The sequence below is a fragment of the Crotalus tigris genome, unplaced genomic scaffold, assembly GCF_016545835.1.
Source record: "Crotalus tigris isolate CLP2741 ecotype Arizona unplaced genomic scaffold, ASM1654583v1 scf7180000018055.714482, whole genome shotgun sequence".
NCBI classification, from domain to species: Eukaryota; Metazoa; Chordata; class Lepidosauria; order Squamata; family Viperidae; genus Crotalus; species Crotalus tigris.
The window spans coordinates 102915-119402 of record NW_024096798.1 but is presented as its reverse complement, the minus strand read 5'-3'; the positions used below and the strand labels follow the sequence as shown (position 1 = coordinate 119402).

The 16488-nt window shown below is 39.9% G+C and overlaps 1 protein-coding gene and 1 long non-coding RNA gene across 2 annotated transcripts in view; both read left to right on the top strand.

The window, feature by feature from the left end:
* LOC120309695 (cytochrome P450 2J5-like) overlaps positions 1 to 963 on the top strand; it is a 29618-nt gene extending 28655 nt beyond the window's left edge. The window contains exon 9 of the mRNA XM_039347199.1: positions 474 to 963. Coding sequence (XP_039203133.1) covers positions 474 to 664 — 191 coding nt within the window. The 3' untranslated portion in view covers positions 665 to 963. The remainder of the gene's footprint in view (positions 1 to 473) is intronic.
* Positions 964 to 9315: 8352 nt separating this feature from the next.
* LOC120309696 lies at positions 9316 to 16098 on the top strand. Its single transcript, XR_005557158.1, has 3 exons — positions 9316 to 9547; positions 13342 to 13528; positions 15977 to 16098. It is a non-coding gene; the product is annotated as an uncharacterized LOC120309696 (long non-coding RNA).
* Positions 16099 to 16488: the final 390 nt, after the last annotated feature.

The following is a 16488-nucleotide window of genomic DNA, read 5'->3' as shown; positions in this document are numbered from 1 at the left end:
TCAGAGGTCTTGCAGAACCAAGCTATGGATTGAATCCATAGCTCGGTTCTTGGCTGCACAGGCCTTCCGGAAAGGCCTGTGACTGTGAAATGCAGACCTGGCTGCAGAAGAGGCCGCAGAATAAGAAGTTGGCTGGTGAGGAGAGGCCTGGTTGCAAGGTAGGAAGGTGTGGGGCCTGTAGGGTGGCTCCACACCCCCGCCCTAGCTTGATTTTTAGGTCTGCACCTCGCCCCAAAACTAGGGCTTATTTTTGGGGTAGGGCTAAGTTCATAGAGTGAGATAAACCACAGGAACACCAATCACATTGAACTCTAACCAAGCTTAGCATTTTAGTATACGCTGCCCTGGCATTTTGAAGGAGGATGGCTACACCCACCAGCCCAAATTCCCTTCACACAATCATTGCAAAGTGGGATCGATGGGTAATGAATAATAGATTACCAATTTCTTATTTTTCCTTCATTTTTGTGTAGGAGCTCGTGTCTGCTTGGGAGAACTCCTTGCAAAGATGGAGCTATTCGACATCTTTACCAGGTTGCTGAGGGCATTTAGGTTCCAGCCACCAGAAGGTGTGGGAAAACTCAGTGAAAAATTAATAGTAGGGGCAACTGTGCATCCCTCTCCCTACAAGATTTGTGCTGTCCCTCGTATCAGGACCCCATAATATGGGCAAACAAAACGAGGGTCTTGTTTATTACCTGTTATGATCTCTTCCTTTTCAACATGTTTGTAGTTTGTAGTTTGAACCCCTTCGAGTTTCGCTCTTCAGATTTTGCTGAATGACTCCTTCTGGCATCTCTCAGGATTCCCATCCATACTTGGCAGCCACATCTAGCTCTCTCATACCTGCGTAAGCCCTGGAAAAGGGGCTAATGAGGTAACTAGGGCTTGTCAAAAGTCTCCTATTGCTATTGCTCATGGGATCATAGGCAATTCCTGGAGAAAGAGAAGGACGACTTTATACTTAAGGGTCTGGAAGAAGAACCAAATCTTCAAAGCCTTCTGGAACATCATTAAGGTGGCAACCACATAGCTTCAGCATTTTAAATAGCTTTCAAGAGATTATTATAAAAGAAGATTATAAAAGAATACATACCTTCTTAAACCTACTAAAAACCCATCCCTTTCTTTTTTTTCTTGTTTCTCTTTTGCTTATGGAGAGGAATTAAATGATTATTGCTTGTGATAGAGAGGGATTTTCTTCCTCAGGGTGGCAACATCATTTGCATCTGCAAAATATAGTTGTGACCCTGGCCTTTTAGGCTTCTTATTTGGGATGCAAACAAACAAACAAACAAATAATAAAAAAATTGCTGTGAGATTTTTGTATGCACAGAGATGGAATGACTTACAAATTCCTACAATGGAAGAATGGATGTTGGTGAATGGAATTGGCTGAGATGACAGACTTGAATAAAGGGCCCTATCCAACAACGTGAAATTTGGAGAAATGTGGAGAAATTCAAGGTTTTACACCTAGGCAGGAAAAATCAAAGGTACAAATACAGATTAGGGAAAACCTGGCTCAAAAATAGCAACTGTGAGATGGACCTTGGAGTCCTAGTTGATGATCGCTTAAATACTGTATGTGTGGCAACAGCTGCGACTTGATGGCACATAATTAATTAATACCGTTTAATAAATTATTCATAATTATTATAATAATTAATAAAACCTTTTGCTTTTTAAAAATATTATTCAAACCCCTAAAACTCATATTTAAGAGATATGTGATAAGGCATTTTTAATTAGTTATTTAATCAGGCTTATATTACATTACAGGTATACCAACAGCAGGTAAAGATCACACCCAGTGCGTTAATTATTATCTAATCTCATTCATTAATATTGATACCAAATACTAACAGTGCTAGCACACAAATCACAGCAAATGATACCATTTGTTATTAAGAATGATCAAGGAGGGTTTATAAAAACTAGGCAAGCAGAGACAACAAGAGATTATGGTAGTTGCAGATCTAACAGACTTGAATAAAAATAAAGATCAACTTGTAATCTTATCATTAAATGCTGAAAAAACCTTTGATAAAATATATAAAGAGTACATTTTTGCTCTACTAAAGAGATTTGGATTTCCTTTTGGAATTCATAAAATGGATTAAGATATTATATGAGTCTCCCACATCTAAAGTGAAGGCTAATGGCATATTTTCTATTTTTCACTATTCAGAAGAACTAGGCAACGGTGTCCACTTTGCTTTTTAATATCTGTGTGGAATCCTTGACTTGTGCTATTTGAGATCTATAGAGTAATACATTTTTAGAATAGAATAGAATAACAGATTGGACAGGACCTTGGAGGTCTTCTAGTCCAACCCCCTGCTTAGGCAGGAAACCCTATACTATTTCAGACAAATGGTGACATATCTCAGTGAACACAAATTGGTTTCATTTGCAGAAAACATTCTTTTGTTTATCTGTAAACCTCATGCCACTTTCCCACTGTTGATCCAAAAGTTAGATGCTTTTAAAAAGATAAGAGGATATCTATAAACTGGTCCAAATCAGAACTAATGCCAATAAGTGAAAATTGGGTTACCCATCCATTTAAATCTACAGAACTATACTAACCAGGTGCTCCACTACCAAAGCAATAATCCAATCTCTCACAAAAGAAGCTGCATAAAGACTTTATTTAAATGAGCCCAAACACACTGCAGCAACCGTGAATAGCAGAAAAAGGAAATGGAGCATCTATACAACACATTCCAACAAAATGGATACCTATGCAACTTTGTCAAAAAGTCCCTGACCACTCAACCCAATACAGCACAACCAACACAAACCCTAAAAAGAATTACACTGCCATACATCAAGAATATCTCAGAAACCACCAACAGACTACTACAGCCATATGGAGTCAGCATAGCACACAAGCCAACTAAAGCCCTTCCAAACATCCTAAGCAAACCAAAACCCTTAGCAGCCCCAGAAAAAAAAAACAAGAGCCATTCTACAACAGGACTTTTCAACATGTGATACACATACCACTGATGGTACTTTGGCACCTGGCAGTTGGTATGCGTACCACGGGTTGAAAAGTACTGTAAAAAAAGAGTAAAGAAAAGTGTAAAAGGGATGAGCTGAAGCAGCGGCAGTGCCAGAGAGGCCTGGAGGAGAATCAGCTGGAACTGTGGTGTTGCTGGGGCTCTGCTGAGAGCCCAGGATCAGCTCACGTGGCTACAGCTGAGGAGTTCAACATTCAGGATATTTGGAGGGAGAGGGATACAGGGAAAAAGCAATATACCTCTCATGGTCCAGGATAGATATGGCATGGTTGTCAACAGACCTGAATTCGGAAGTGGAAGATGTTATAATTGATACAAATTCGTGAGCTGACCACAGTCCAATTAGAATTAAATGGGGAGGGCAAAAGAACACGAGGAGGTGGACTCTAAAAAGAGCAATTTTAAACCACAAAGAATTGAAATTGAAATTAGAAGAGCAAATGGGCCTATTCTTCCAGATGAATAAAAAGAAAGACACAAATTCGCAAAACTTATGGGACACAGCTGAAGCCTACATGAGAGGTGTCGCAATTGCTTATATGGCTAGGGAAAATAAAACTAAAATACAGCGACAAAGAAATCTTGAAGAAGAACTTAGAGTGCAGGCTGGGTTGGTACTGTCTTGAGGTCATCTGGAATATAATCAGTGGCTTTCAGGTGGACCTCATAAATATTGTTTCCAAGAGCAGGGAGACGTGGCACAGATGACTGGCATTTTTCTTCAGAAAACTTCTTGTTGGGGCTAATTGCCCGTGGCACTGAGTCGGCCCTCTCAGCTGGTATGTCTTTCAGGTAGGGTTTGGTCCCCAGGAGGTGGTTTATATTCAACAGAAGCCTTTTACGTTCCTTGTTTTTTTAGCTTGAGTCTTTGCATCTCGTTATCAACTGCTGGGTCTCCTAGTTCTGTCTGAATCTCTTCGAGACGGCGTGTGGAGTCTGTGCATTTTCGGAAATCATCTTATTTATCCTCTTCTAATAAGGGCGCGCATTCGGGAGGAAACCCCTGTTTGGTAGAGTCTCCGTAATCTCTCCCAGGCTTTCTCATGGCAGTCGTAGAACGACTGCCATATTTTCATCAAATATGACCGCATAGCTTCTGTAGACTTTCTTTGTTGTCTCAGGTCATAGGGAACCTGAGATGTCTTTGGCCTCACTGAAACTTGAGCATCAGCCTCTGTGTGCAGATCAAGGTTGGTTGTTTGCAGCATTTCTCCTTGGCTGGCTGGTTGGGGTGTCTCAACTAGGTTAGTTGGTTGAACCCCTTCTTCTAAATCAGTGGGACACTTTGCCATGGCCAGGATAGGTTCAGTACACTTCCTACCTATTTTGAAGCAAATCTGATGAACGTCTCTCTTTGACCACTAGGGGTCGCTACTTGCAGATCAGCTGCTGGGGAGCTGTCTGTGGGTGGAGACGCCACTGGGTGCGTTCTTCTGCATTTGTGGGTACTTCAGCGTAATTCACCTTTTCACCACTAGGGGTCACTCCCTGTGGGTCAGCTACCAGGGTGCTCTTCCTTCGAAGTTCACCCTTTGTCCACTAGAGGGCTTCTCGATATGTGATTAAAGGCTTGCATGTAGTTCCTCCTTTAGCCACTAGGAAGCACTGGAGAGAAGCCAGCCAAAATTCTTCTTATTACCACGTTATTGCTAGTGGCCACTGAGAGAATGCAGAGCTTTCACTAGCTCCTACAAACTCCCACCTGGTCGTTAAGTTGCAGGCTGGAACTACTTGGTCATCAGCTCTGTGATAATAAGCAAGAATAATTGCTGCCTGTTCTTCTCCTTAATTTCCCTCAAGCTAGAACTTCTTGGTCGTCAGCTTGAGTGAGTGATTACTTTTGGAGACGTTCACTCTGTGCCCTTTAGGGGGTGTAGGTAGCTTGGGATGAATTTAGATAACTTGCTTTTTAACTATCAGATTCACTCTGCGTAGTTAGAAGTGTGTGCAGTGAAGTACCTTCTTTCTCCTCTAGGGGGTGCTCTTAGCTTGGCTTGGTATAAGCCTGCTATGTCCTGAATTAATTATCAAGTTGCTGTAATCTAGCATATAAATTGCAAGAGAATTGCATAAGGAAGGTGTCATGTATAAATTGGCCACCAGGGGATGCTACTGCATTGCTATTGGAACCTCTGAACACTGTTTTTCCATTGACATAGTTGAAATTCCAAGGGGAGGGGGAGTTTAGCTTCTCTCTCTGCAGGGCTGGGTTGCTAAGGCGACAAATGGTTTTATTGCCTGCTGTTGGGGCCAGAAAGGGGGAGAATACTCTTTCTGAGCATTAAACAAAGGCAACAGAGATTTGCTAAGGTTTGAATTTGCCAGCAAAGAAACCTTTTCAGCCTGCTATGTTTGTTTAAAAAGGTCAGTCTCACGCATTCCAAGGCATCCCAAAACAAGCTAGCTGAAATTCACTACTAATGACAAAGTTCTTCAAGGCTTACTGAAGCAGTTATAACACACACAGCTCTTTTGTAAACGGAAATAGATTCACAGACAATCTTTTGAAACAATCCTCTCATTGCCCTAAGCTATTTGAAGTTGCTGGCAAAGAAAGGAGGAGGGGGGCGACTCAGCCTTTACATACAGAGAATCCTTACAATGAGAGTGCAGATTTTTCTTCTTTTACTTAGTGAGATGGACATCACAATATCTCTTTGCTTTAAACATTGGCTTGTAAACAGATCCAAAGGTAATTTAGCAGAAGTATCCAAACAAGACACAAAGCACTTTATAACTTTTACTTTTCTTTAGTTCAGAATCAAATGCGAAGATACCTTGAATTTACTTTGTAGGCGTTTAATGGGAGATTAGCCCCATCAAATTACTGTTGCAGGTGATTGAAGGAAATTAGCCACATCAAATTACTATTTGCCTTTATAAAGCTGATATGAACTCTGAGCATTTTTTCACTAATCTGATCCTGAGTTAAAACGCCTTATAAATCAGATCAGATAGATAAACTCAATGGAAATGATTTCATAACAAGAACATATTTATTCAGAGAAATTACTTGCATTTATGTTGGTTGTTTCTCCTGGATAATACATCTCTGTTTATTCCCATAGGTGAAAAAATGATGCTCTCTCCATACCATCTTCCAGAACAGAAACTAATCAAGGAGAGAAGCAACCAAGAACTGAGGAGAAACTTCCTGACAGTTAGAACAATTAACCAGTAGAACAACCTGCCTCCAGAAGCTGTGAATGCTCCAACACTGGAAGGTTTTAAGAAGAGACTGGACGGCCATTTGTCTGAAATGGTATAGGGTTTCCTTCCTGAGCAGGGGGTTGGACTAGATGACCTCCAAGGTCCCTTCCAACTTTATTGTTATTGTTATGGTTACTATTATTGTTATGGTTATTATTATTATTATTATTACTATTACTATTATTACTGTGATTATGCTTGCGATGAGAATTTTCAACCAATGAAAGTATGGTAACCATGAGAAGAGCCAGGAAAGGTCCCAGGATGATTGGTTATGTCCAATGTTCTGTGCTAGTTCTTTTAAATGTTTGATATCTTGTTCAATTAGTCCAGATTGGTCAGATAGGTTGAAACAGCAAAGCCCATGGAATTCTTCACAGCCATGATTGTGCCTTAACAATAAATATCAATAGCTGCTCTATTCTCGAGGGTTGCTTCTCTGACTTGCCTTATTTCCTTGTTTAAGGCATCTAGGGCATGGGAGGTGGTATTTGGGCCTTTAGTTGTTGCACCTACAAGCTCTTTTCTAAGCTAAAAAGTGTACTCTGACATTCTGTTTCACATAGCAATATGTGAACATTATCTTTTTTTTCCTTTTGTCTTTCCACTCCTTTTGTGAAGGACAGAGAAAGCCAAGAGGTCGGTGGCCTTTCCCTCTTTCAGGATCGCTTGAATGACAAGTGAGGCTCCCAGAGAGCAGGAATGTTGTGTGTCTCCCGCCATTTCCTGCCTGAGCAGGGGGTTGGACTAGATGACCTCCAAGGTCACTTCCACCATGATTATTATTATTATTATTATTATTATTATTATTATGGATCATCGCACAGTCAGTCAGATGTTCAGACTGGATTTGGCATTTTGTCTACCTATCGAGTCCTTACCCAGGACCTGGGATAGGCAGATGTGGATGTTTGATGGTATTACAGATATCGTCGCAGGATGGAAGCAGTTCCTAATAAGGCCGCCTTTTGCAATTGACTAATAGCGAATTTGTCAATGCCAATGGTGTTCAAGTGGTGCTCCAGTTGTTTTGGGATTGCACCCAAGGAGCCTATGACTATTGGTACTACCCTTGCTTGCTTTTGCCACAGTCTTTCTATTTCTATTTGTAGGTCTTTGTATTTTGTTATCTTCTCCAGCTCTTTCTCTTCTATTCTGCTATCTCCAGGCACTGCCACGTCCACTATCCAGACTTTTTTATTATTACTACTACTACTACTACTACTACTACTACTACTACTGTTATTATTATTCCCCAGAGAGCTTTCTTCTTCCTGCCATTTCCCCCTCAGCAATATCTCCAGCTGAGGTGAGGAGCTGCTTCCATTTCCTCAGTGTCTCTGAGAGGCAGCACAGGCAAGATGGAGGAGGAAAGAAACCCTCTTGCTGGAAAGGCCTCCGTTGTACAACCTGTCCCACTTTACTGGGGGAAGACATTGAGGGCCCTGATCTTCCTCTGGCTTCTGAGGCACCAGAGGGAGGCCGTCTTGTTTCCTACTGCCTCAGATCCAACAAGAGGGTGGTTTTCATGACTTTGGTCTTGCTCCCACTCTGGCTTTTTGGATCAGGACCAGCAACTTGGATTTCCTACTGAGATACAAACATCAGTGCTGCAGCTTTAAGTTCCCTTATTAATGTGTTGTCATTCAGCCCACAAAGGAATCCAAAGAAAGTAGGTGATAATCACGCTCCCCATTGAAAGACAAATACCACAAACTTAAGAGCCCCTTTCCCCCTTCTGTTAGTCTGTTCTGAGGAGCCCAATCCTGTCAAAATGCCTCAGCAGCAGGAAGAAGCCTCAGCCTCATAATGACTTGGTTAAAAACGTTCATTTATCTTTGTCAGATTTTTTTTCTAGGAGGTTCCCTGGGGATCCTCTCTTCGTTTTAATCACAGCAATAACCTTCCGAGGTAGACTGGGCAGAGAGGATGGCAGTGGCCGAAAGTTCCCCTGGCAGGTGATGCCCCAGATCCCTGATCACTCCATTCCCATTCCCACATCTTCACCGCCATACCACCCTGACTCTGGGGCTCAGAGGGAGCGGCTGCAAGGAGCTTCTGTGGCTGAGGGTGGGGTCGCCACACCTTCACATTCATTATCTTATGGCTCAGTGGATTTCGGAAAGCCAGAAAATGGATAATATCAGTAGTGAGCTTAACTAGGTACATTGCATAATTGTGCACCTGCTCAGCCTTTTTGGGGGTTGTGTAATCTACAAGTTGAAACATAAATTAACCAAATGGGTAGCATTTACAATACCACATTAAGGATCTGCAACGAATGCACTCTTGATGTTATCTGGTTGGGTAATGAAAAATCTTCAACAAAACAACCAAGCTCAGTCCCAAAATACTCCAATTAATCAAATGCATAATATGTGAATATTTTAGAAAGACCCAAGAAGGAGGATTTCTCACTGAGGTGATTTTTCCCTGATTTTTATTTAATGCAAACTTGACATTATATTGTTGAATTTTGTTTAGCTGGGATCTCAGCTCCTGGTAGCTAATCAATGCTATAGTTACATGCCTGATGAGGCAGCAAAGCAGCCACTTCCTTCTCTTCAAAGATTAACATCCACATGTTTTTTCTAGCAAGGAAGGAGGCTCAGACAGTGGTGAGGAAGGGAGAGAAGACTGCAACATTGCAATTTTTTTTTACACTGCTGACATTGTTGAGAGAAAAAAAAGGAATTGTCCAAAGCTCCTAGGAGATGTAAGGATTATGGTTTGCAGATACTTTATTTCTAAGATGATTGGATGGGCATGGAAGCTGTAACAGCTGCAAGCATTCAGGATGGTCACTGATGCTACTGGGGAATTTTACAAATCAAGATGTTACCTGATTTGAAGGATGTTACTTTGCAATTATTTCCATTTGTAGGCTTTTCAAGTAATTGTGCAGGAAATTCTCTGTGTCTGAATTAAGCCATTACCAATTAGTCCAAAAGAGCTGAGAGTGAATTTTTGAACCTGTAAGAATGTGAAGGCTAGCTGGGATAATAAATTGAATTTATGTTTGTTTTTGTTTTTTTCAAAGTTAGCTGATCAAGACATCCAGCACATAACCCAGGCACAGAACTGAAATTCTGCTATGTACGGATGAAAGTGCAATCTTCCTAGTCACACCTTACAAATTTGTTGATCAGCAGTCATTCTTCTGACAAAATCATCTAAAGCAGCTCCAAATGTCTGAATAAACCTGATCAATGTACATCATTATTTTCAGTGAGAGAACATCTGTGCATCTAGTTGCAGCCTAAGCTTCAAAATAGCCCTGCTCTGCCAACTGGAAAAAATGGCGGACGGTATGTATCATGATTTAGTTCCAGAAGGCAAGATTCAATGACTATCTGAGGAAACGTAAAGAGGCAAAGTATTTTCCTTTTAACCTGTGAATAAATTTGAATTATTTTAACAAATTAAATTGTCACAACAAGATCAAAGATATAACTGCATCAAGAATGAAGAGAAGGACCAGGGGTGACATGACAGCAGTCTTCCAAAATCTCAGGGGTTGCCACAAAGAAGAAGGAATCAAGCTATTCTCCAAAGCACCTGAAGGCAGGATAAGAAGCAATGGATGGAAACTAATCAAGGAGAGAAGCAACCTAGAACGAAGGAGAAACTTCCTGACTATTAGAAAAATTAATCAGTGGAACAGCTTCCCTCCAGAAGTTGTGGATGCTCCAACACTGGAAGTTTTTAAGAAGAGACTGGACAACCATTTGTCTGAAATGGTATAGGGTTTCCTGCCTGAGCAGGGGGTTCAACTAGATGAACTTCAAGGTCCCTTCCAACATTATGATGATGATGACGATGATGATGATGTGATCATTTAAATTGTCAAAATTTAAATTGTACCTTTGATCTTGTTGCAGCTTTCATATATAAAAACAAAGTTCCATGTTTTTCCCCAATCCCCCCCCCCCAAAGTCTCTGCTTTCAGTTGTGATGTGAAATTAAGGAGTTTTAATTTCCTGTGTTGTGAAATTAAGGAGTTTTAATTATATCTTCTGACTGCTAGTTGATGTTCATGGATGCATTCTGCTAATCTTCTGCCTGTTTTTCCTACATAGTGACTGTTACATCTTTACACTGTATGTGGTAGATTACTCCAGTTTTTTTCCCTTGGGCTGCTGGAACTTTTAGTTTACTTAATATGTTTATGAGTGTTTTAGTTGATTTGTGTACTGTTGGATGCCATGTGGCTATGTTAATGTGTTGGTGGTTTCTGATAACAACTGCAATTATTTGCTTAACAACAATGGCAAAAAAGATTAGAAAATTGAGTGAAAATCACTTAAAAATCAACTTTCTTAACAATGGAAATTTTGGTGCCAGTTGTGGATAGGGACTATCTGTATTGCAGCAGGAACATACTGATCATCCTGAGAATAGTAAAAAGCTTGGAAAACTGAAGCAGATTCATAGTAAACTGTTCTAAACTGCTGTTATTTAATAACCAATGTAGCATCCTTGGTCTTTTGTTGAATGTCATTATTATTATTATTATTATTATTATTATTCATTGCAAAGTCAGCCAGATGTTCAGACTGGATTTGGCATTTTTGTCTACCTATCAAGTTTTTACCAAGAACCTGGAATAGGCAGATGTGGATGTTTGAATTGATGGTATTACAGATATCATCGCAGGACGGAAGCTGTTCCTAGTAAGGCCGCATTTTGCAATTGACTGATGGTGAATTTGTCAATGCCAATTCTGTTCAAGTGGTGCTCCAATTGATTTGGGATTGCACCCAAGGCACATATTATTATTGGTACTACCCTTGTTTGCCTTTGCCATAGTCATTCTATTTCTATTTGTAGGTCTTTGTATTTTTTTATTTTCTCCACTTCTTTCTCTTCTATTCTCTGTCTCCAGGCACTGCCACATACTACTACATACTACTACTACAATTACTACTACTACTACTATTACTACTACTACTACTACTACTACTATTATTATTATTATTATTATTATTATTATTATTATTGATTTAATCTTCAATTTGATTCACAGTCTGGGACTAGTAAAAACTTAACAGTTGAAGTCCTAATCAAGGATCTAAAAGCTGTTAAGGTGATGTCTGAGTATATAGGCAGTTCCAAGTAAGAACAATCGTTCAATTTCAATTTGCAGATTGTGGTATTTCCTTCTTTTTTCTAGTTGTTTCTCTTCAATTCGTGCATCACCTGGTATTGCAATATCAATGAAACAGACTTTTTTTCTTTTCCACAATAGTGATGTCAGGCATGTTGTGAATCAGAAGGTCCATCTGTTTGGATTCAAAAGTCCTACAAGATCTTGACCTGTTCATTTTCAAGAACTTTGTCAACTTGGTGTTCCCAGTAATTTTTGCTGCATTCGAATCCAAATTGCTGGCAAAGCTTCCAGTGTATGATTTCGGCAATTCGATCCTGCTGTTGTAAATAATCAGTTTGTGAGATTTTGCTCCAGCCAGTGATAAAGTGATCCACTCTTTCATCTGCCTTGTTGCATAAACGATATTTGCTCTCATTATTGACATGTTGAATTTGGAATTGGTCCGCAGGGCTAATTAGTTCTTAGGCAATTAAAATGAAGCTTTCAGTTTCTTTCTTCAGCACCCCTATCTCAACTATCCCCATGTTAGCTTTGTATCTATCTTTCCTTCAATGTCCTTCAGGTATTGACTGTGCTTAGACTTCTTTTTCCTGTTAGAAACTAGATGCTCAATTGTTTTCTTTCGATATTCTGCTTCCAAGCTCACTATTGTCAAGAGGTTTCCCTTAATCACCTCCTTCAGCTGAGGTTCTTTTGCTTTTTTAATGTAGTCATTTAAGCCATGTTTTTTCCTCTTCCACAGTTTGTTTAACCTGTAAGAGTCCTCTGCCACCCTGAGATCTAGGCAAGTACAATTGATCAATATCACTTTGTGGGTGCAGAGCATGGTACATAATTATTAGTTTTCTAATCTCTTGATCGAAATTATGATGTTTTAGCTGAATTCAGTCAATTATTCCATCTGAGTATCATATTACAGGCACTGCCCAGGGATTAATTTATAATATTTCCTCCACTTAGCTTTGATCGCAAGAGATTCTGGAGTTTCTGTTGTTTTATGTATTGTGTTGAAGCAACTTCCTTGACTGGGTTGTGCAAGAAGTCAGAGACTTAACAAAATTCCTAAATACTCTTCTGATGTTACTGCTTTTATCAACTCTTCATTATCAAGTTCATTTCCAAACAGTTTTAAATCATCCATGTAGGGCAGGGGTGTCAAACCACCGGCATGCCGAAACCGCATCCACCCCAGCTCCGGCAATGGGGAAAAAGTCACGATACATCATCATGCATCACATGACATTGTGAGTTTGACATCCCTGATATAGAGCAAATGGGAAATGTTCAACCCTTTTTAACCAATCCATAACCACAGTTTCTTTTGTTCAAAATGCTTATTAGTGGCACCATTAAAAGTATGAATAATAGAGGTGATTTCAACTTCAAGCTCTTCTCAACAGGTCATCAACTGTTGTTGTTGTTAATTTTCAATTCAATTCACAGTCTGATGCAGTGATCTAGGACAGAAGCAGCTCTTTCAATACCCTGTTTTTAAAGGGGCAGTAAGCATAATATACTGTCTTGAGCAAGAAAAAGAAATCTAAAAGACAAACAACCAGGACCTCAAACATCCTTGTATTGCTGTTTTCATGAAGGACTGAAGGAATGGCAGATGTAAGGTCTGCAGACACAAAACAAACTTCATTAGAGGTTAGGATTTATATGATCTGAAGAAAAACCAAATTATTTAGAGCTTTCCTCAGAGTGAGATACATCCAGACCTCTGGGAGGCAGCCAATCCAGAGAGTGGACTGCTAGATGGTGGTGGTGGTGGTAGTTTTTACACATTTATTTTCAGTTCCATCAATGAGTGCAAATAATCCTTTCCTGCTCTCAGAATTTTATACTCCAGCTGACTTACTATTCAAAATCTCTTAAAGGGCAACCACATGAAATAATTCAGGTGGAAAAGTATCTCTCCACATTCATCTTATTTTCTGAGATAACTTAAAAGTTCTTCAATAACAGTTACTTTCTTACCCTTTTTCTCAGACAAGGTCTACAAGGAGATAGAAACAGTTTGGATCCATCTCACTCCATCTGTTATGGAGATCGGAAGAATCTGCCCTACACCAATGCTGTGATTCATGAGATTATACGAAGCAAATACATCACATTCTTTGGAATACCAAGAAAATGTGTGAAGGATGTTTACCTCAATGGATTTCTCATTCCCAAGGTATGAATCTTTCTGAATTCCAAGTATAACAGTACAGAATAACAGAGTTGGAAGGGACATTAGAGGTCTTCTCTTCCAATTCCCCTCCTCGGACAGGAGACCCTGTATCATTCTGGATAAATGACTATCCAATCTCTTCTTAAAAACCTGATGGATATCCCAAAACCCCCAGTGAAAACAATAATTTAACTGTTCAATTGTTCTCACTGTCAGGACATTTCTTAGTTCTAGATTGAATCTCTCTTTGATAAGTTTCTTGTCCTGCCATTGGGTGCTTTGAAGAAGAGGTTGACAGTCCCTTGAATATTGAAAGACTGCTATCATGTCATATCTAGTCCTTCTCTCTTAGACTAGACACAGCCAGTTCTGCCACTATTCATCATACATCATACATTTTAGCCTCTAGCCCCCTAATCATCTTTTAAGAGCTGGATCTGTATATGGATGCCCTGTTGAACTTCCACTCTTTGCTAAAACTTTGTTGGAATGCAGTGTTTGAATCAAAGTGATCCACTTGCTGCTATGCTAAGCATGTCTTTCAAGGAAGAATGTATGAATGCTGGCTTTGTCAGACTTCTGGTTTATCACACTAGGCCAACTTCCAACTCAAAGCTTTCTTCCAGTAGCTCACCTGAGAAGTTTCGATGCCTTATTATCATGGTTCTTTTAAGTATACCCAACTCAGTGGGCTCCATAACACAAGACAGTCAACCCAACAACATAAGTCCTAGGCAATACACAGACAAACACTCAAAGGCCAGCACTCACTACTCACTACTCCACTCTTCCCCACTACTACTGCACATCCTCCTATTGCTCTCAACTTGCACCTTGTGAGTCCTACTACTGGAGAATATCTTTCTGCCTGTTTTAGGCTACTTCAGGCTGCTTTATTTCCACAGACAAACACACCACACTTCCCTGCCTCTCTGCTCAACTTTTATAGCGAACAGTTGCTATTTTGGCTAGGGAGAGATCTTAAAGGGACAGCAGAAGTGCAGGTGCTGGCCATTTTTTAAGCAGCCTGTCCTCTAATGCTTATTTTTATTAAATGCTTAAGTCTTCTCCTTTGCAGTTTTTTTTCATATGCATGATTTAGTGATTCACATCCCTCTTGGTAATATAGAATAGCATTCATAGTGGAAATCATTTTCTGGGCCTCAGTTTCCCCTTCTGATTATTATTTCTAGCTGATGTCTAGGTGTGAATGAGGATTACTTTTTAAACTTATGCTGTTTGCTTGCTGTTCGCTTCTTTCACTATTGTATCAAACCATCAATGCTTCCTGCTTCTACAACTGTGTTGGCTCTCTTTTGTTTTGACACATATGCATAAATGACTGCTTGTATTTGCTGTAGGCTGGGCTTCTCAGAATGAACTCAAGTAGACTTTGCGTTTGTGACTTTCATTGGGAAAGTTAGCACTACCACACAAGACTTTGAGAAATGAGTTATCTCAATGAAGGATAACCTGGCTTGTTCACAGTCGCCATTTGCCTCTCAGCTGCTTCCATGAAGAGAAGAGATGGGAGTCAAAGCAAAAAGACAGATTAGTGATTTCTAAAAATAATAAATGCAGGGTACAACTTAATAAATAAAAGGGAGGTGGCAGAAGTAGCCTGCAGATTAAGCACAGGTAGTGCTTGAAGTATTTTATTAATATTAGATTGGATTTTTATCCCACCTTCATTATAAATAACTCAATACATAATATTCTTTCCTCCTATTTTTCCCACAACAACAACCCTGTGAGATGGTTTGGGTTGATAGAGAGTCATCCAACCAGTTTTCCTGCCTTAACTGGGACTAGAACTCATAGTCTCCTGGTTTTTCCAGGCTAGCACCTTAACCACTACAAAAAAATTGACTACCTGAATATCTATATAAATAAAAATGTAAATATTCATTTGTTGAAAATCTTAAATCTCCGAAAGTTCTTCACCAATTGCTTTGAAATTTTGACACAACATTGCATTTGAATATGCGTGTGTTTTTATATACCTATATTATATAGATGTCACACCTGTGACAGGTAAAAACTTTTTTTTTCAAAAACAGCACCATCTGTAGGACGTAAAAGCAACACACACTACGTGCGCTTTCTCTTTTGTTTCTTTTCCATTTAACCAGACTGAGCCACAGCAATGCATGGCCAGGTACAGCTAGTACCTAAATATATACCTGAAACAGGCAAGGGAAAGAAATAGAATATCCAGAAACAAATGAGATTGTCTAGATCAGGGGTCCATGGACCAGCACCAGTCCATGGCATGCCAGAAACAGGGCTACTCAAACAAGGAAAGTCCCATCTACGGGATGCAGGCAGCATGTGAAACCAGGCCCCCTCCAATCCATGGAAAAACCTCTCTTCACAGAACCAGTCCTTAGTGCCCAAAAGGTTGGGGGCCACTGGTGCAGATGTTTCCATTTCTTTCTTTCTTCATTTTAGGGAGCTATGATTTTACCAGACCTGCGCTCTGTTCTCCTTGATCCTGAACAATGGGAGACGCCTGAAAAATTCAACCCCAACCATTTTTTGGACAAAGAAGGACATTTTGTCATTAAAGAAGCATTTATGCCATTTGGAGCAGGTAATATGTCGGTTTCTTTCTCGTTTGCAAAAAGAAAAAAAATGTGTAGGTTTCTTTTGCTTGTAAGGAAAGAGATTGCATTTGAAAGTGCGTAGGTTAAAGGGCAAAATAACATTTAGTCTATATCTACTGGGGATTTGGGGGAAGATAAATTAAGAAGCTTCTTTTCCACTATACGTAACTGGATCAATGGGGGGGGGGGGAGAACTGTGTAGCATGGAAACCGAAAGAAACATTTAGTGATGCAATTCTCCTGGTGTTAGATTAACCTAACTAAAACTGCACACAGCTATATTAGCTCCAGTCAGTGAGTTGTGTGGTCAAATTTTGAGGTTAGTAATCCTAAGATGAGACGAAGGTCCCAGAGAGG